Here is a 21,136-nt window from a genome sequence, read left to right as displayed (position 1 = left end):
ATGGACTCTATTGGTGGGAGGAGGGGGGGGGGTCTAGTGATCAATCACCAATATGCCACAGTTTATCACCCCATGTGAAATCACTGCAGTATTTGCTGAATAAAAGACATTGAGAAAATCTATGCTTCATTAATTAATTTAAGGAAGTTATGGTGGGGTGGGGAGGGGAGTCTGGGGTTGGGCATTGGGTGGAGTGGTATTGAAAAGGTGAGCCCCAAAACGGGCATGGCCAATACCTTTCGGTTGGAATTAGAGTAAACCAAGATATTACGCAACCAGATAAAGGGGGTCTCGAATCCTGATATTGTTCCCTGAATTAATTGAAATCCAGGCTTGCAAGATGTGACTTGGTGATTTTTCACAACCACAGTAGGTGGTTGATTAACACCCATAGTCAAATTAAAGTCGAAATTTTACGATCAGCTGGGTGGAAGGTCAGAATTTCTACCTATAAAACTTCATTATGATTAGAAATCTTGACCTTGATTCTTTCTTTTAAAATTGTACTTTGAACGGTACAAATTAAGGGAACCAAATTCTGCTGAACAGAGCAATGACAGTGTTAAAGTGAACAGTTAGGAGATGTATCGGTCACTATTGCTTCCAGGTCAAATTACACTCGGGTGCTTCATTTCAGAGTGAAATCGGATGAGGATGCGTCCCATATCTCATACCAGAGTGGAATGATTGTTAATGTTTCGTTAGAGCTGGAAGGTAGCCAAATCTCTTGCGCTGCCAACTCACACAACCAACTAACGTCCTTCTCATTCCAGCCTCTTGCCTGGAGCCCTGTGTCGCAGCTTTATGTTTCATGCTTTCATCCACTAAGTCCAAGAGAATTTCATTTTCAATTAGCCAAGGTTGCCATTCCTTGTAAAGTCAAGAAGAATCAAATCCTTAGTGAGAAGGCGAATTGTATTTGGATGGTTCCATTCATGCCCAACCCCACTCCATTTGCCCACGCCATTACGACTCACAAACCAGTAGATTTATTTCACTTCAATAAAGAGAAATACATGAGAATATTACCAATAAATAATATTATATCTTACATCGAACACATGATTATCATGTAGATAGAACCTAAATTTTAAAATGGCAATGTTAATATTTATGTTTGCAGAGATTGTTTCTAAGAACGTGAATAAACGTTCTAATTGCTATATTATTATTTCTCGTGAGTGGAAAATAAAACCTGCTACATTTTTTTCAAAGACTGAAGACAACCTTGGATTTCATGAAGTCTTGCACAACTTGTGGCTGATATTGTCCTTTCGAGTCTCACGTGGAAAAGTCCGCCCCTTCTGGAGTGCGGGTGTCAGTGAAACCGCGGATGTTGTTTTAGATCAGCCGCTGTACAGCAGTCCTGAGGAACTCAAAGGGACAGCACCAGACACATAAACATCTCAGACAATAAACAGTATCTTCTGGAGGAACTTAGAGGGTCAAGTGAGATCAGTGATGCTGCTTGACCCGCGGAGTACCTCAGGCAAATTATGTCACACTCCAGCAAGGCGAAGGAGGCTTTCAGTGGGGTGGATATTGGAGAGTTTAAGTCGTCCGTCGTGGTCGATTAAACAAATCGAGAAAGTTCGCCAGGTCGGCCAGCATCTGTGAGAGCGAAGCAGACTTAAAGACTCAGTTCGATGGACTTTCATCTTAACTTGTTAAGTTGTCGACTCTTCCTGGTCGCCCTGAACATCAATCAATTGAAAGAGATGTAGTGGAGATTCAGCAGGACGTTCCTGAGACAAGAGGGCTTGAGATATAGGGAGAGGTCGAATAGGTTGGCTCTTTATTCCTTGGAGCATTTGAGACTGGTGAAGTGGCCTTACAGAGATTTATAAAATCACGGAGAGCATGGCTAAAATTATTACTCATAGAATTTTGTCCCAGGGTGTCTAATTCTAAAACAAAGGACATAGATTAGAGGGAGCAGATTAAAGGGGGATCTATGAGGTAACTTTTATTTCTTGGAAGGTTGGTCCAAATCTGAAACCAGCTGACAGAGCAAGTGGGTATAATTCTGGCAAAAAAAAACGCATTTAGGCAGATATGCGGATGATAAAGGGATAGAAGGATGTGGACTGGCATCAGCCTAAAAGGTCAACTTGGTCGGCATAGACAAGCTGGGCTGAGGGGCCTGTTGCGTGCTGTATGACTGATGGTTTACGCGTCCATTTTATCAAATGTAGCACAATGGCCGGATGGAATTATATAGCGGGGGTTGAGGTCTGTTTCTCTGTCCACGGATGCTGAAAATGGCAGCATTTTCTGTTCTTGTTTCAACCCCCCCCCCCCCCCCCCCCCCCCCGCACCCACCGTGGTTGACAGAAACGCTGCCTACATTTCAGCACCACATTAACGTGGACAGCTCCACAGCAGAAATGCAAGCCCTTCCCAATATTTGACTGCAGCCGCAAACAGGGAATGCGGCGTCTGCGCACGGCTCAGCTGAACACTTCCAGCAACTAATTCCGTGAGCAGCGCCCGGATCTGATTGATTACTTTTAGAGAAAACACAGCAGGCTCTCTAATCGAAGCAAGTCACATCTTTATCTAACAATCAGAGTCAGAATTTATTGTCATGAACATGTCATGAAATTCATTGTTTTGGGACGGCATCACACTGCAAATACTGCCATACATTTTTTTTTTGGGGGGGGAAGGAAATAGTAGTAACTGTTTAGTAATAAAGTAAAATTAAAAGATAAAGTAATGACTTAAGTAAAAATTGTAATCAATAAAACTCATTCAACATTGGGTGGTGTCGAGGAGCCAGATCTGAGGTATTAACAAGGGCCAAACCTAAGCCAAATGAGTGCGTAAAATAATCGTTATTTCAATTGTCTAATGCTGCAAGTTGTTGTCTGAAGGTTACCCACCGCCCCCTCAATCCTCCAGAATTCTCCTCCCACCCGTCACTGCGTCCACCGTCCAAATATTTGCATTTTCGCTGTTGCGCAGAGTCCTTGAAACGCCTGCTATCTAACTGAGACCAGCCACCGCCCTACAGCTGATCAGATACATCTGCGGAGACGCCATGGAACGTCTCTGCAGCACAGAATCAGCCCCATCTAGTCCATGCCGAATTACTATTCTTCCTCGTCCCATTGACCTGCACCCAGACCATAACCCTCCATACCCCTCCCTTCCATGTACCTCTCCATTTTGTTTCCTTCAACATCAAAATCGAGCCCGTATTCATCACTCCAAACAGAACGCAAAGTTTATTTCGACTTGGAATAGAAATGCGGTCACTTTCGTACCCAGTTTCTACCCGATGTTTGCTCAAAGCGGGTTCTCCCATCTCCAATGTCCCCACTCCCACCTCTAACCACCACCGTTCTAGTTAGTCCCTCGCAACCACTCGTGGGGGCGTTGAGGGGGACTCTGTTCAGTAAATTTAGTAGTTTGCAGGCTCTCGTTTACTTAAATCAGCATATTTTGAATCTGTGTTCAATGGAGTTGTAAAACTCGTTTCCGAATGAGACAGGCGTCGATTTTTATCTGCAGTGGTTGCTACCGTCATTCCCACAAACCTCCGCCTCTCTTCTGCTGAGGGATTGCTCCGGGTTACGACATTAATAGTCAGAACGCTACTCTATATTTTTACAGCATTGCAGACTTTTAATAATTAAATATGCGAGACCCACTCCTAAAAAAAAGTTGGATTCCCTTCTCGTCTTCCTCTTCAGTGCGACGTAGGATCGCAGAAATCCCCATCGTTGTTGGGGATAGAAAAGTAACCCCGAATTTTCCAACTAGTTAAACTACTTATGCGGCTGTTGCACCAGATCTTTTAATCACACCACGCGGACAAGGAGATCGCCCATTGGCTGACAGAGTCGGATGCTTCTGGAGTTACAAGTCCCCCGGAAACAACTGCGCCAGCTGCCCAGCAGTGTCCCGTGGGAGAGTTAATGAGATGAAGCATCACTCTCCATATGAACTGGCGGCAGGGAAGTATTGTCTCGCGCCCCTCCCCCCAACCCTTTTTAGAAGTTGGAATAAAATTCAATCGCTTGGTTTTGACAAATAATAGGGAATTTATGGGTGTACGTCAATTTTTTTTGGAGTATTGTTACAAATAAGGTATTGCGACATTGTTTAAACATTTTGCAAACTTCAATGCTGGTTTTAAAAGGGAGAAAGTGATCCCTGAATTTAATTCAGGACGAGAGAGTATGGAGAATTTACCCCGTTCCCCGCCAAGGCCTAGCCTCCAGCTGCTGATTAGAGCGGAGGACACGCAGGACCCCGCGCCTTGCGAGTGCGGGCGGTGGAGAGGGATGGTGCGAGGGCGCTGTGGGGAAGGACCACAGGCTTGAGTCCTCCATTACCGGGCACTGAGGCCGAGGGATGCCCCCTCAGCTCAAACAGAGGCGGCGGATGAAGCGACAGTGGTGCTAATGGGTGTACTTCGAGAAGAAATGCTCATGGATGGGAATGTAGAGATAGGACTGACATTATGGGTGTGAAACGATTTTGAACGGGTTTCTTCTATTGTAAATAATTGTGAATAAAGTCTATTGTCTGGTTAATGAAAGTACAGCTCCCAGCCACTCTAAGTGAGAATTGTGGCAAAAACGCTGCAGTCATGATCTGTGTCGTCATGGGCTTCCCTGGGATCCGCAGGATTTAAAGGAACAGCGCACACGCCCCAGAATGTGGTCAATAAACCAATGTATTCGCTCAGCTCTTCTGTCCGCTTCATCAGTCTGCAAAACGGCATTATTTTCACCTTCGGGCTCACACAAATCGTGGGGCATATCTTTATTGACGCTGTCTCTACGTTCTCCCCGTGTCTGCTTGGGTTCCCTCTGGAACCTCCGGTTTCCTCCACCCTTCGAAAATGTACCGGGGGGCTGTAGGTCAATCGGGTGTAAATAGAGTGGGTGGGTGGGGAGTGGTTATTAGAAATAACGCGAGTGGAAACCATTTGAGAGTTAGGATGAGAATGTCGGGCACAGAAATGAGCACTTTAAACATTAAAAGGGGTTCGAAAGTGATGTAGTGGCCGAGTATCTACTTTGCATTTATACGGCAGCTTTTTTTTTAAAATTTAGAGCAAATTAATTTCCAAAGTGCTCAGTAGAAGGGGAATCATTAGTATCGAAGCGCTAGGAGACCGAGGAGCTGTCCGTCAAACAGCAGAGGGGGGAGGGGAAGAAGCGGTAATGATGCACTTAGAGAACAAATGTAATAATGTTCATTGATGAGCGTATAGATATGGGTGTGAAAAGATTTTTGAACGGTTCTTAAAAAGCCGGGGTGGGGGGGGGGGGGTGCTGGGGGCTTCAGTGACTCATTAGGAGGCGAAGGGAAGTGGAGGGGAGAGAAAATTTCAGAGCTTGGGGCTTTGTGGGCGGAGGACACGCCCGTCCTCGGTGGTGCAATACAAGCGGGGTCGGACGTGGTCAGCAGCGATTGCCGAGGGGAGGGGAGAGGGAGGAGGATAAGGCCCTGGGGATGAGAATTTTAAAATGGACAAGTTGATGTATCGGGAGCCAGGGTGTACGGGGTACACAGGGCAAATCGCGCCAGTCAGGAGCTCCAGTTAACGGTGAGTGGGAGCTCTCTCGGGCAGGAGCCGAGACCGCAGAGTTGGAGGGAGAGAGAGAGGAAAAAATGACGAAGACAAATGAGTCCAGGAAGTTCTGGTTCCCCATGGGTTCTGCACGATCTAATAAAAGAAAGCAGGAATATCCTGAAGATATTTAGTAAATCAAATTAAAGTATGGAGATCACACACTACAAATAGAATTGGAGTTGTCTTGTGCAAACTGTGTCCCATCAACTAGACAATTTAATTTGCTTTTTTTTCATTTATTTGCCTACGGTTTATTTTTAGTCAATTTTGTTGGCATGTTTTGTTCATTCCTCCTACTCAAACATTGTTTAGGTCACAATATATTTATAACTAATTAAAATATGAAGGTTTTTTTGCAGGATTGAAATGCATTTAGCATTCCAACTTTTCCGCGTAGCATTTTAATGCAATTCGTTTATTTGGGAAACAAAGAGAAAATTCAAACACTCTCGATAGCATCCGGCCCATTTATTTATCTTCCTGACATTGGCAATATTTCCAGTCCCACGTCAACCAAAGCAATAAACAAAAAAAAATCGATCGAGTGATTGGATCGTTACAAACACGATTGGAAACAGGCGAGGGCCGCTGACTCACTCGAAAGCCCGAAACTCTTTTTCTGCGTCCAGTGAGAGCTGCCTGGAAATCCTGACTTGCTCGAAGTGCTAGATTTCTGGGTTTTTTAAAAATTATGTTACAATTACCTGTTGTGTAATTTACGCGTGGGGGTTATCGCCTTTATCTTTGAAATCGGTGCAGTATTTAAATCTCAACTATTATCATTTAAAATACCACGGAGGAATGTTGCAAATACCATGTTGCAGAAGAGATGTTAAGAGAAATTTATCGTTGCTAGTTACGTTAAATGTGAAACGATTAAATCATCAAACGGGCATGTAGCGGTTAACGCAAGCGCCATCGATACAGGTTCCAATCCGGCGCTGTCTGTAAGGAGTTTGTACGTTCTCCCCGTGTCTGGGTATTCCTCCAGGTTCTCCGATTTCCATCCATCCATCCTCCAAAAACGACGGGGTTTGTAGGTTAATTGGGGAATTTGACATGGAAAGACATATTACCTTGCTGTATCCCTAACGTTGAAAGAATCACAGTGTAAACATTCATATTATAACCATCTTACAACATTACTATAAAGAAAAAAAAAATAGAAATAATTGCAGAAAAGTAAGATATTGTCTTTGGTTCATTGTTCATTCAGGAATCTGATGGTAGTGGGAAGAAACTGTCCTTGTGCCGTCTTTAGGCTCCTGTCCCTTTTCCCCTATGGTAGAAGAGTGAAAAGGGTGTGGTCTTTGAAGATAGAAGCTGCTTTTTTTAAAAACAACGCCTCATGTAGATGTCCTTTATGGAGTAAAATCTGGTGCCTGTGATGTTGCAGGCCCAGTTAACAACCCTCTGGAGTTTATTCTTGTCCTGAGAGTTGGTGCCTTCATATCAAGCTGTGATGCACCAGCCAGAATGCTCTCCATAGTACATAGTTAAGGTAAAACAGATAAAAATCAACCTTGCTAGGTTAATAAAAAGAACAAAAATAGCAGATGCACTCTGCAAGTTTGGCGTTTGCTGCGACAAGAGAGACAGGGTGAAAATGGCAGGGAAAGTAAGAAAGCTGTTTGTCTCAAAGGTAGGCAGAGAAGGACAACCAGGTCTGCTGAGGTGATGAACCAGTCTGACTGAGAGATTAATTGCAGGTAGAGAGAATTTAATAAAAAAAAACAAAATGAAATGTAAAGACTGAAATGATGGCCAGACCTATTGGTAAAAGCAGTGTTATCACATTGAAAATGCCCAGCAGATATGCAGTGTCTGCGACGAGAGATTTTTTAAAATGAGTTAATCTTACAACTTTTTAACTGAAATTGTCAGATTTTATATTCAATCCTTAAAGGTTCAATCTACTCAGAGAGTGGTCACATTTGTCAGGCTTAATCTGATCTCAATGACACTCTGAAGGAGGTCACTGAGCAGAGAGCTCAGAGTGGGAGGGAGATAGAGAATTAAAATGATAGAATCTCCAGGTCACTCCTGTGAGCTAAGCACAGATGCTCTGCAAAGCATCCGCTAAATATCCAAAGAACAGGAAATCATATTGTGAAGTCCAATTGAAATACATAAGATTAGAAGTTCAAGTGATCTCTGTTAATTCAGTGAACATGAGCTCTCATAGTTACATAGTTCTCATAGACACATCTTCCCCTCTCCTCCTTCCATAGGAACCACTCCCTCCATGACTCCTTTGTCCACTCATCTCTTACCACTAATCCCCTCCTTGGAACCTTCCCCAGTAACCACAGGAAGAGCCACACTTCCCCCCACACCTCTGCCCTCACCACCATTCAAGCCCAAAACAGCACTTCCAAATGAGGCAACACTTGTGAATCTACTGGATCCAGTGTCCCCATTGTAGTCTTCTCTACATCAGAGAGACTGGATGCAGACTGGGAGATCTCTTCGCTGACCACATTCACTCTGTCTGCATCAATGACAGGGATCTCCCAGTGGCCAACCATTTCAATTCTGCACCCTAGTGTCTGAAAGTGGGCTCGTGCACTGCTAAACAAAGATCACCCATAAATTGGAAGAGCAGTACATGGTGTTCCATCTGGGCATTCTCCAACTGGATGGCATGAACGTTGACTTCTCCAGTTTCTGTTAGACAACTCCCCATTGACCCTCACTTCCCCATCCCTCTGTTTCCTTTCCTCCAGCTTTCCACCCCCTTCCCTCTCCATTCACAGAGCCAACCACCCTCCCCTGTTTTCTGTTGTGCCCTCCCTCCCTTATGACCTCCTGCCTGTGGTCCTCTCACTGTCCCTCCCCCACTCCACTATATTATCTGGGCACCTGCCTACATATTGCTCATACCTTGATGAAGGGCTCAAGCCTGAAACATTGGTTCTATATCTTTACAACTGTTTAGCCTGCTGAGTTTCTCCAGCATTGTGCTTTTACTTCAATTGTGGTGTCTGCAGACCTTCATGTTTTACTCTCATAGCCTTCAGACAAGTTTAGTGGTGGGTAAATGAAGGATGCTCTTCATAATTTCTGTGCATTTTCCATTTGAGACTTTATCAAGAAAGTAGAAAGTATTTGAAAGAAAAATGTATCACTAGATTAGTCAAATACCAGTAAAGATGAGAAAATGAATGTTAACCCTTTGGATTCCAGTCATTTTTAATCTGTTATAAAACAGTATGTACTCCAGACTGGTAAACTACAATTTGAATGCCAGGACGAACCAGCTGGTGGTTGGGTATGAAACCAGTCCCAGAAAACAGGGACACAGAGTATATGTGCTTGTTGAAAACTGGGACACAGAATCCAAAGGGGTAACAATGTTGGATGACGGGAATTAAAATAATATTAATTCCAAGCTGATTGAGAGAGATATGCAGGAGTATTTGCATTAATCTGAGATGATTATCAATTAAGACTTCCAGACTGAAAAAAATAGAAGCTTAAATTTCAAAGCTTTCAAAATTCTGGCTCGTTAAAGTCAAAAGCAATACATATGTGATTTAACATGATAAAGGTGTTTCCATGTAAACTAGTGATTCCCAAGTTCAGTTACTCACGTCTGTCGTCTGTCGGAGTATTATCTTCTCCACTGGGGGGAATTAGCATATTTTACCTGTGGGCATACGAGTTCCCCTCAGGCATCCTTTTTTTTATCTCTCACATCCAAAAGATGTGTTGTTTGTGTTCGGTCTAAAACCATTAACAACAGAAGACACATTTCAAAAGGGTTAAATTTTATCTCTATATTTATTAATGACAACAAACTTAACCCACTATAAGTATCTAGCGCAAATATACTGTTATCATATATTTATAAACAGTGTGTATGTGAAAAGCCCAGACCATTATAGTGTGTGCCCAATATTCAAAAAGAAAAAATTCCCCCAAAACCCCAGGTCAGTCAGTCAAGTAAGTCCAAAAAAAACAGTCCCCAGAATTCAATCTCAGACTTCAATGTCTAAATTCATTTCTTTAACTGATAATAAAGGACGTCATATTGAACGCTGCAGAGAGAAATGACTGATGTTGCTTGGCAGTAAACTTACAAACCCTCAGTTATGAGGCATGTGTATTTCACACAGCTCTCCAGCTGCCCTCTGCCACTCCAACTGCCCCTCTCTGCTTCACAGCTGGATTTTCCCTTTCTTCTCAAAAGTTCCAAGCAATTGGTGAGTCAGCACTCAGCTGTACCACAAGTTGCACAGAGTTCTTAGCAGAAATCCATCCTTTATAATGACAGTCCACAGTCCAAAAGGCCGGTGCATGGCCCATAACACTGGGAAGGCACTTGGTTTTCAAACTTTTTCTTTCCACTCACATACCACTTTAAGTAGTCCCTATTCCATAGGTGCTCTGTGATTAGTAAGGGATTGCTTAAGGTGGGATCTGAGTGGGAAAAAAAAGTTGAGAACCTCTGCTCTAGACCCAATTGATACTGAATCATTTTGCTTGAGAACAATTGTCATTGGTCCATTTCCTTCGGAGTTTTGAAACCGTGCACATAACAAGTCAATTAGGGACGGTTGAAACAGTGGTTTTCAAACATTTTCTTTCTACTTACATACCACCTTAAGTAATCCCTTACTAATCACAGAGCACCGATGGCGTAGGGAATACTTAAGGTGGTATGTGAGTGGAAAGAAAAAGTTTGAAAACTACTGCTCTAAATTATCCCATTAATGATGGATGGTTGGAGAATCCAAGGAGAATTGATAAGCATGTGGGGGAAAGTCAGTTGCAAGAAGGTAGGCAAGGAATTATGAGCTTGATCTTGGAAACAACACAGACTTAATGAGTTAACTGGCCTCTTTATATGTCATATGGAAAGAAGGAAATAGTATGGTTACTTTATGCCTGATAACAGGAAGAGACCAAAGGCTAAGAAGATCGGCTGTTATTAAGACTGTGACTTAAATATTGAAAGGATTATTCATTATTGATTAGAACATAGAAATCTACAGCTTATTACAGGCCTTTTGCCCAGAATTTCCACACAGCATTACCCTCCATTTTTCTCAGCTCCATGAACCTAGTTTCTCAAAACATTCTATTGTATCTGACTCCATAGACCCACCACTCTCTATGTGAAAAAACCTACCTCTTACATCCCCATGTACTTAACTCCAAAACACACTAAAACTATGCCCCCCATCCACTCCCTCCCCATTTCAGCCCTGTGTAAATCTACCCAATCAATGCCTCTCATCATCTTGTCCACCTCTATCAGATCATCCCTCATCTTCCGTCTCTTCAAGGAGGAATGACACTCAAATACACTCAATCTATCCTCCAATCCAGGCAGCATTCTTGTACACCTTGTCTCCTTGTGCATTCTTGCATCCTCTGCACCCTCTCTATTGATCCACATCCTTTCTGTAGTGAGGTGACCACAAAGGAACAAATATTCTAAGTGTAGTCGAACTAAAATCTTATATCGCTACATTGGCTCGAGCACTCAAGATGAAGAGGACTTGGCATTGAGTCGAATGTTGACTCCACACATAATGTGCTTATTCAGAGATTTGAATTGTATTCAAATCATTATTACTTTGCAATATTACTGTGTTGAATGGTTTCAGAATTTTGCCAATGCACAGTTCATTGATTAGTCATTCAAAACTATCCAAATATTCAATATCTTGAGAGACTGAAGGAATTGAATTTGTATTGCACACTGTCGATGTCAGATGTAAATAGATAAAATGTGCTCTAAATGCTTCAACTGAAATGAAACAATTGCTGTCCTAAAAGTCAAGTTAGATCACCCGGTAAAACCAAATGGTTGATTGACAGAGTGCAAGGGGATTAACAGTGAGCAGAACAAGTTAATAAATCTAAATCTGTCAAGTTAGGTTCAGTATCGAGCCTGCTATTAGGAAGTCCAGACTCTATCTGTCGGAGGTTGCCAATAGCTGCTGGAGATAAGTATGGCAATATATATTTCAAATAGTAGAAATTGCTGATGGTTCTTTCCTCCCCTATAGAACCTCCCAAAGCTTGACAACCAACTTTTGAAGTCAAATCAGTGTTTCACTGCAGTAAGCAATTTGCATGCAATAAATGCAATAACTATGCTAAAGTGGGCCTTTGGTTGTTTGAAAACAAACACAAATACAGCTGGACAGACTTTTTAATCACTTTGCAAAGCATGAGAACACCTTTACAACAAGAAGCATTGCCATCACCAGCTTATCTCTCTGTCCAGAGTCTCCTCGGGGTTTACAAATCATGTCTCTTTATCCTTTCAGATCCCGAGGTTTCTGGAAAATATGAAAAGACTCATCCATAAGTACATATTCCTTAGAATTCTCTAGGAATTAGTTAATCAGAGTTGTGTGCCTTAGCCCAGGGGTGTCAAACTCAAATTCACGGAGTGCCAAAATTAAAAACTTGGACTAAGTCGAGGGCCGAACTAAATATTTATTGAAAATTTTCAACAACATCTGCATGTTTTCTCTTCTTTCAACATATGTAATGTTAAACTTTTTCTTATTAAAATAAATGTTTAATAATAGTTTTGGATAAACTCTTTCCAGAAGCATTAACAAAATATTCAATAAATAATATTTCTCTATAGAGGATTTGTCAAATGTTGCTAGTGTGCTGTCGAATAGTAAAATCTGAGGGCTATTGAGAATGTGGGAGAATAACATGATTCCTGAAACAATCAAATGGGTGACTGATTGTGGGCATGAACTCTAGCAGGGTTATTTGCCATGCCCTTTTTCCCTTGGTACAGATACCCTTTGATTTACACACTTTTCAAGTTTTATGACTAATGAGCTTGTATCCAGGTGCAGGACCATTTTTAACCAGGAATATATTTATCACTGTGACATGAAACTATTGGAAGATCGTTTTATCCTGAGATTAAAGTTCATAATCCTTACTCAGGCCTGTGTGCGGGAGGGCGGGGTTTGCGGGCGATCGGGTTGGACAACGACAGTGCGGGGGCATCGGCTCTCACTGCAGGGTGGCATCTCGGTGGATCAGCGGCCCCGTCACCGTGAGTCGTGGGTCGGCCTGCGGCAGGGAGGGGGAGTGGGCAACGGTCCTGGCGAGGTCAGGCCCGAGGCCTCCGGTTCCAGGCGCTGGGAAGCGGCCTTGGCTTCCCTGGCACCGGCCAGGCCACAAAACCAGAGTCCACGGTGAGACCCTGCAACGTAAACAGAGGAGGTGGGGGCAATTAGCCGGCTGACGCCAATGCATTCTGGGATTTGTTGTATTACTGTGCATGCGCTATACTGGCGCGGTGGCCAGCAGGCCACCTCTAATACATTTTTGAAATGATCTTGCGGGCCAAATATAATTATATCACAGGCCAAATTTGGCCCGCGGGCCAGAGTTTGACATGTGTGCCCTAGCCAATGGTTAATAGTCTATTTCTCCCTTACCAAATAAGAAGGCTTCTATCAGCTCCAGCTGACAACAAAAGAGAATGGAATGCAGATATCTTCTGCCTTCCAGTCAATATTTTAAAATTTAAATAATGATGAGTTGGGGATAAACGTTTGCCACATTTCTGGTCATAACTGCAGATCTCTTTCGAAACAACACTTGATTGATCACATTAGAGACAGTAGAAGAGTAATGTCTAACAAGGAAGCGCAGACTCAGCACAACTGATGGAAATATCAGCATCAATTTTTTTGGAAGGCAGGAATTGATAGATTCTTGATTGGCTAGGGCATCAAAGGTTTTGGGGAGAAGGCCAAGCAGTGGGGCTGAATGTGAAAATGGATCATCTCATGATTAAATAACAGGAAACGACCATAGAGTTGTGGTAGGTAAGGAAAACAAGCAGTGAGGTCATGAAACCTATACAGATTAAAGAGGAGGAAGTGACTTAAGGTGAATAAGGGTAGATAAATCCCCAGGACATGACAAGATAGTCCCTTAGACCTAGGAGGCTCATGTAGAAATTGCAGGGGCTCTGACAAAAATATTTAAAATGTCCCTCGCCATAGGTGTGGTGCCGGAGGATTGGACAGTAGCTCACGTTGTTCCATTGTTTATAAAAGGCTCCAAAAGTAACCCTGGAAATTATAGGCAGGCGAGCCTGACATCAGTAGTAGGTAAATTATTGGAAGGTGTAATAAGAGATCAGATATACAATTATTTGGATAGCCAGGGACTGATTAGGGGATAGTCAACATGGCTTTATGAATGGTAGATCATATTTTAACCAAGCTTTTAGAGTTTTTGGAAGAGGTTACCAGAAATATTAACAAAGGAAGTATGTGGATGTTATCCACATGGACTTTAGTAAGGCTTTTGACAAGGTCCAACATGGGAGGTTAGTCAGGAAGGTTCAAACGCTAAGTATTCATGGTGAAGTAGTGAACTGGATTTGACGATGGCTGGACCGGAAAAACCAGAGATTGGAGCCCTGTGACTAGTGGTGTGCCTCAGGAATCAGTACTGGGACCATTTTGTTTGTCATCTATATAAATGATCAGGATGATAATGTGGTAAATTGGATTAGTAAATTATCAGATGAGACTAAGATTGGAGGTGACGTCTACAGCGAAAAAAGGTTTTCGAAACTTCCAGAGGGTAAAGTTGGTTGTAAACTGGCAGGTAGAATTTAAAGCAGACAAATGTGAGGTGTTGCATTTTGGAAGGACAAACCAAGAAAGGACAAACATGGTAAATGGGAACAAAGGAGTGCGATAGAGCAGAGGGATCTGGGAATTCGGATACATAATTCCTTGAAAGTGATGTCGCATGTGGATAGGGTTGTAAAGAGAGCTTTTTGGCATATTGGCCTTCATAAATCAAAGTATTGAATGCAGGAATTGCAATGTTGTAGTGATGTTGTATTGGTGAGGCCAAATTTGGAGTATTGTGCGCAAGTTGGATATCAGTAAATGCAGAGAAGGTTTACTAGGATGTTGTCTGGACTTCAGAGACTGAATTACAGGGAAAGGTTAAACATGTATAGACTTTATTCCCTGGAGCATAGAGAATGAGGGGTGATTATGAAGGGGATAGACAGAGTAAATATAGGTAGGCTTTTTCCATTCAGAGTGAGTGAGATTCAAACAAGAGGACATGGGTTAAGGATGGACGGGAAAATGTTTAGGGGGAACATGAGGGCAAACTTCACTCTGAGAGTGGTGGAAGTGTGGAACAAGCTTCCAGGTGAAAAGGTAGATGCGGGGTTGATTTTAACATTTAAGGGAAATTTGGACAGGTGTATTAATGGGAGAGGTATGGAGGACTATGGACAGAATGCAGGTCAGTGGGACTAGGCCAGAAAATGTGGTTCAGCACAGACTAAAGGGGCCAAAGTGGCCTGTTTCTGTGCTGTAATTGTTCTATGGTTCTATGGCAGGCACAATGGGCTGAATAGCCTATTTCAATGACCTTATGATCTTTGATTAGAACCTGATTCCATAATTTTCTTACTAAAACCAAATATGTTACCAACTAGGCCCCAAGTGATGCAAATATTCACAGATATTTGAAGTCAGAAGGGCATAAGAACTTCAGCAGGTAACCCAAGAATTCGTCATTGTTGACTTTGGAGGGCACGGCATTGGTCTTAAATAATTCATTTGCTTCTTTCTTCACTGTTGTGGTCTATGCTCCAATATTCTGAGGCTGTTAGGTGGCATTGAAATTTTTGACAATACATTGATTACAACAGATCAAACCATCATTTGACTCAAATTTCTCCAGCAATGCGAGCACTTATACTTCAGTGAAGAAGGACAAAATATGATTGATAAAGCACCTTTTTGGGGTCTTTTTGTTTAAATACATGATGATTGAATGGATCATCTGTTTGTTCTCCTTCTAGCTGTCTTCTTCTACTCACTTATTCTTTGATCAAAGAAAATTTTTAATTGGTACCAACCATAATCTGTTTAAGTGTTTGAGCGTTGGTCTTGCAATTTGCTTTGATCATTACCATTGATGGATGACATTTCAGTTGTCAAGACCCTGGCCCCTAGAACTATCTTCCTGCACCTCTCCTCCTTTAAAGGTGCACCTGCATCGAAAATCTCCTCATGGATATTGACAGTGAATGATCTTTCAATGTCTCTCATTTGAATAAAAGCTGGAATGCTTAAGACAATTTATACACAATTTGATATTTCAATTTCAGCCCACCCAGAAGAAATTGGCTGCTCCAAAATGGACCTTTCTCCCTGAATCTCCTTCTTCTGAGTCAGCACAATTCAGTTGCTTTTACCCATAATCCTTAGCTCAGTAAAATTCTTACCCAGCATCTTGCATGCCAAAGTGATCTGTTGATGGCTTTCCCCAGTGTGAATCCTTTCCAACAACAACTCGTCCCCTGTTACTCATTCATTGGGTGTGCGTGTCTCTGGCAACACCAGGATTTATTCCCCAGCACTCATTGGCCCTTGAGTGGCTTCACAGGGCCGAACCAGATGGAGATGGCAGGTGTCCTATCTGAAGGACATCAACGAACCAATTACGTTTTCTTAAAATTCCAAACCTGCAGTGATGAATTCCAGCCCTTTTGTTCCAGATTTAATTCATGAACTGAATTTAAATTCCCCAGGCTATGAATATGTCTTTACATCATTAATCTAGCTTTCTGAATTGCTAATCTATTCATGTAACTTATTCCACATGTCATGAAGAGCTCTGGTTCACTCACCAGGTTTGTGATCTTGCATTTTTGATGTGCTCAACCTTTATTTGATAAAATGATTCGGGATGAGGATGATTCTAAAATTGGTATCGTCTGTGATTATTTAATGGGTGTTTCATGCTATAGTTGATGTGCATCTGAGATTGTATAATAAATAAGACTTTCCTATATTTGTTCAGAATTGTTTTTATTGTTGGTTTCACCATCCATTGTGACTCAGCCTGTTGCAATTGTCATATTGTCCTGTGTTACTTTTCTAAATAATTTATCCTTGGTTTATAGATATGGCATAATGACAATACAATATTGCTTTAGTATTTCTGACATTATATTCATTGCATGGCTTGCATTACTCAATAACCACGCTTACACGTAATTAAATTTACAATCTGCACAAGCATTTCACTATTTTCTTACATTGAATGCCAAGTCAATCTTAACACATAAAGCATAAACTTTCACGAGATCATTTTACATTGTATCTTTGACTCATTTGATCGGATGGCTGGGATTGGTTCCCATTTTACAATTTATCATTTCTTTTCATTCACCTCTTTTCCTCCTTTGCTGCTCTTCTCATTAGTTGCATCTCTTTTCTCTTTACTTTTTTCCTGCTTCACTCTTGTCTTCTTTCTCCTCTTCCTTTTCACTCTTCTGTTGGGCCTCATCTTCCTCCTCCTCCTCCTCCTCTCCTTCTTCCTCCTCATTTTCTTCTGTCCCTTCACCGTTTTCCTCTCCGCCTTCCTCTTCCTCACCTTCACCTTCAAAACCAGAAAGTGGTGTGAACAGTTAGCCAGTCATTCATTTCATTTTCATGAACTGAGTGGCAAATATTAGGGAGAACATTCCTGCCTTTTATGAGAACACGAGAGAGGATTGATATGATCTCCTACCCAAGGCTGCACCTCTGATCATGGAACACACTCTCAATATTGACTGACTGAAGGTGCAACCATTGGCTCTTGTGGCTCCATGTGAACCCACCACCTGGAGACATTTAGTGCTCCCGATGGAATTATAGATGGGACCCAATATGTGCCCTTAATTTTCCACTGCTTGAATTTCTTACCTTCTACTGAATTTTAGTTTTTACTTCATTAATAGCTAGATGGGAATTTTTGATGAAATGGAAAGAGACTCCACCTACTGATACTCATTGGTTACAGGAGTTCATGTCCTTCCTAAGTTTAGGAAAAAAAATCAGACATAATGCTAAAGATGTGAAAGTGAATTTTTTTTATAAGACATGGAGTATTACCATAACTTAATGAATTAGGCACCTGAACAGATCTACAATTTCCTCTATTGAGGGAGGGGTTTGATTATTAGGAGTTTTTCTTTTTTAATATTTTGATATAATGGGTTTGATTGGGAAAGATGCACACAATTTGAACAGTGTATGATCAAGGTTTTGTTTGAAATGTACAAATTATTTGTCTTTTCTTATATTCCAGCTTATGTATTGGATCTGTGTGTGTTTGTTAAACTCAATAAAAATATTTTTAAAGGAAAGAATTTCTTACCCTCTGCTTCTTCAACCTCCTCCGTGGAATGTTCCATCTGCTGGGCGAATGCCTGGGCTTGCTGTAAGACCTCTTCTTCAGCCTGGCTGCTGGAATAGGCACTGAAGATGGCGGGTCTGCTGGACAGCATGTACGAGCTACTTTGCAGGGAGTAGCTGGGCCTGCTGAAGATGGGGGCGCTCTGGGTGTGGGCGTAGCTACTAATTACACTGCCCACATTGGCATAGTTGATTCGTGTCTCTTCTCCCTCCAGAAGTTTCCTGGACAGAGAATAGCAATTGAGCGAGATTATTTGGAATATTTCAAGTGGGAGGAAAATGTCCCCATTCACTTCACTCAGTGCCCCATGATGAGTCAGAACGGAATGGTCAGGGAGCCCACGAGTCCATTGCCCGCTCTGAGCCCCGTTCTGTTCTCCCTTCCCTTCCTTAAACCTGCTTCGCCGAACAGTGGAGACCAGGCGGCCTTATCCACTCACGGGTCTTGATAATGTTGAACCCCGGCACAGCAGAAGTGTTCAAATGGCGCCGAGTTCTGGCGTGCGCCAAAGCTGAGGCTCGAGAGAAAGAGACGCCCAAGGGGTGGAAATATCAAGGGACTAGCCTGGCAGAGGATGTGAACACCAATGCACAGACCTTTGCATCTTCCTTGCTTAAGATCCATTATCCGATGGAAGATCACGCCTCTCCAATGTTAACCACAAACTGCGGTTCTTTATTGCCCCCACCCCCCCCACCCCCCAGAACGCCCAGGGAGAGGCCATTACCACGCAAACACCATATCCCGCACAAATGGTGCAATGCAGGCTCCTAGACGCGAACCCCGCCCTCAAAACTCAGTCTGGGAGTATCTTCCCTAAAGGTAGTGGTGCTGCATAGAGCTGAGGTCGTGAAGAGCCAGAGTTTGGCTGAATTGATCCGTCCCATTCGTGAAACAAATTTCGGGCGTGCCATATCTCCCGGGACCCCAGTCGCGGATCCACCCCGCCCAGTGACCTCGCTTACCAGCCAGAGGTTTAGAAGTGTCTCTGCATTGGGACTCCCTTTTGCGCCCAGAGTGCCCGGGTTTACCTGTATGCAGCGATCTCGATGTCCAAGGCCATTTTGACGTTGAGAAGGTCCTGGTACTCCTTCAGGTAGCGGCCCATTTCGTTCTTGGTGGTTCTGAGCTCATTCTCCAACTGGTTGATGGCATCCTAGGCGGAGAGAAGGAGGGATAGTCAAAACCCTCTCCCGCGTCTCCCATGTCACCACTAGCCTTAATCGTGTCATTTCCTTCTTTCCTTTGCAGAGGAGGTTCCGACCGTCATCCCTTCCTTACCCCTCTCAGCCTCTTGCCCTCGTCCAGTTCCCCCTTGTTTCCTGTCCAGTTCCCCCCTCTATCTCCAGCACCCGTTCCCCTTTTCCTCCCTCCTTCCGCCTCCCCAAACTCTGACGCGCTGCCTCACCTGCAGTGCGCTGATCTCCCCGCCTTGTTTCTCGTCCAGTTCCTGCAGTTGCCTCTCCAGTGCCTCGTTCATCCCCCTCACGCCGTCGATCTCCAGGGTCTTGGCTTTGACCAGACGCCGGTATTCTGACACCTCGTCCTTGGCTTGCTTGGTGGCGTCGTTGTCTTTGGAGACGCTTTCGCTGAGGACGGCGAAGCGGGTCTTATACCAGTCTTCGGCCGACTGCATGTTCTTCGCCGCGACCTTCTCGTACTGGCACCTGATCTCCCTCAGGGCGGAGGACAGGTCGGGCTTGGCCATGTCCACCTCAACCGTCACTTGGGCGTACTGGATCTGAGCCTGGAGCTCAGCAATTTCTTCTTCGTGGAGTTTTTTCAGAAAGGCGATCTCGTCCATCAGGCTGTCGATCTTCTTTTCCACCTCAGCTCTGGCCAAAGCCGCGTCGTCCGAGCCCTTCCTCGCTTCCATCAGTCTGCCCTCGGCATCCTCCCGGTTCAGCACCTCTTCCTCGTAGCGGCTCTGCAGGTTCTTCAGGGTGTCCTCCAAGTGGTCCCTCTCGTTCTGCGCCGCCTGCCTCTCGTGCTTGGCGTCGTCCAACGCCATCCGCAGGTCCCTCAGTTCCTGCTCGTAGAGACCTTTGAGTCTGGAGGGTCCGCCGTGTTTCTGGCGCAGGAGCGAGAGCTCGGCTTCCAGCAGCTTGTTCTGCTGCTCCAACTCGTGCACCTTCTCGATGAAGCTGGCGAAGCGATCGTTGAGATCCTGGAGCTGAGCTTTCTCCTGGGTCCTCAGCGCCTTGAACTCGCTGCTCACCACGCTGGCTTGGCTCAGGTCGAAGGTGTCCAGCGAGGACATCAAGGACGACGACACGCTGTGGGCTTTCCTCACGGCGAAGGATGGCACCGACGACACCGAGTAGGTGGCGTAGGAAGGCTTCATGCCCCCGCCATAACTGCCCCTGAAATGCTGGACAGCTCCGTAGGTCCGGGGCAACGCACTGTCCCCATAGCGCCTCCTGTGCGTGTGGAAGAAGGACTCGTAGCTGGCGGTGCTCATGGTGCCGTGTACGCTGAAGCTGGTCCGCAGCCTTCTATTTATACCCGGCACTGCATTGACGCAGCTTCTTTACCCAGCAACGTCGACGCTGCCTAATTTTGGCCACCCCCACTGACAGAAAGCCGACAGGTTCCAATCGCACTGAGCGAAGAGAACTGGCGACCGACTCAATGTAACTTCTGTCTTAGTAACCGAGTAATGCAGCCAAAAGCCTGTTCAAAATGGTGCCTTCGATTTCAACACGTTCTGTTCTCATTTACTTTCCAATTATATGTTTATGCATATAGATAGACAGGCAAACAGGAGGAGAGAGGGAGCGATAGACAGATAGATAGATAATAGACAGAGAGAGAGATAGGTAGATAGGTGGGTGGGTAGTTAGGAAGAGATAGAAGGATGATAGTCCGATGCTTCAGTTCAGATGAACTCCTGACCTAACCCCCCACTATTCCCGGACCCCAGACTCTGATATCCTCACCATAATCTCCATTCCCCCTGCACCTTCCATCCCAGTTATCTTTGTGTGGGGCTTCGTCTGCCCCCTCCCAGATACCATGTTCTCTCCTGGGGTTCACTGTCAGTCAGAGGTACCTTGCACGGAGACCATGTATATACGCCCACCTCCTCCCCCCCACCCCCCCCCCCCACCAACACCACCCCGGTAAAACCTACCCCATCTCCCACCCTGACTCGCTTTCAGTCTTCTATTGTCATTCCCCTACTAGACGCTGTATTTCCCGGAGACCCGTTCCAATCCCCAGGGAGTCTCTGTGTACAAGCATAGGTGGTACAAGTTCGAACAAAGGGAACTTGTCATTTCAGTCTGGAGCAAGGAGCGCCGGTAACTTTAACGT

At 44.0% G+C, this 21,136-nt stretch overlaps 1 protein-coding gene across 1 annotated transcript; it reads right to left on the bottom strand.

Moving 5' to 3' along the window:
* Positions 1 to 16,468: 16,468 nt before the first annotated feature.
* On the bottom strand, positions 16,469 to 20,282 carry neflb (neurofilament light chain b). Its single transcript, XM_069915284.1, has 4 exons — positions 19,230 to 20,282; positions 18,853 to 18,977; positions 17,783 to 18,042; positions 16,469 to 17,020 (listed from the first exon to the last, which is right to left on the bottom strand). The coding sequence occupies exons 1-4, from the start codon at positions 20,280 to 20,282 to the stop codon at positions 16,860 to 16,862; spliced, it is 1,599 nt and encodes a 532-aa protein (XP_069771385.1). The 3' UTR covers positions 16,469 to 16,859.
* Between the last annotated feature and the right edge of the window lie 854 nt (positions 20,283 to 21,136).

The sequence above is a fragment of the Narcine bancroftii genome, chromosome 2 (genome assembly GCF_036971445.1).
Source record: "Narcine bancroftii isolate sNarBan1 chromosome 2, sNarBan1.hap1, whole genome shotgun sequence".
Classification (NCBI taxonomy): Eukaryota; Metazoa; Chordata; class Chondrichthyes; order Torpediniformes; family Narcinidae; genus Narcine; species Narcine bancroftii.
Note: the sequence above shows the minus strand (reverse complement) of the source record. Positions and strands in the feature narration are given on the sequence as shown.

Excerpts from the sequence above, each read along its gene's own strand:
- neflb (XM_069915284.1), bottom strand. The coding sequence starts at position 20,282 with ATGAGCACCGCCAGCTACGAGTCCTTCTTCCACACGCACAGGAGGCGC. Across the intron at positions 18,978-19,229 it reads GGGAGATCAGCGCACTGCAG|GATGCCATCAACCAGTTGGA; the intron begins GTGAGGCAGCGC and ends CTCTCCGCCTAG. Across the intron at positions 17,021-17,782 it reads GGAGGTTGAAGAAGCAGAGG|GTGAAGGTGAGGAAGAGGAA; the intron begins GTAAGAAATTCT and ends CTGGTTTTGAAG.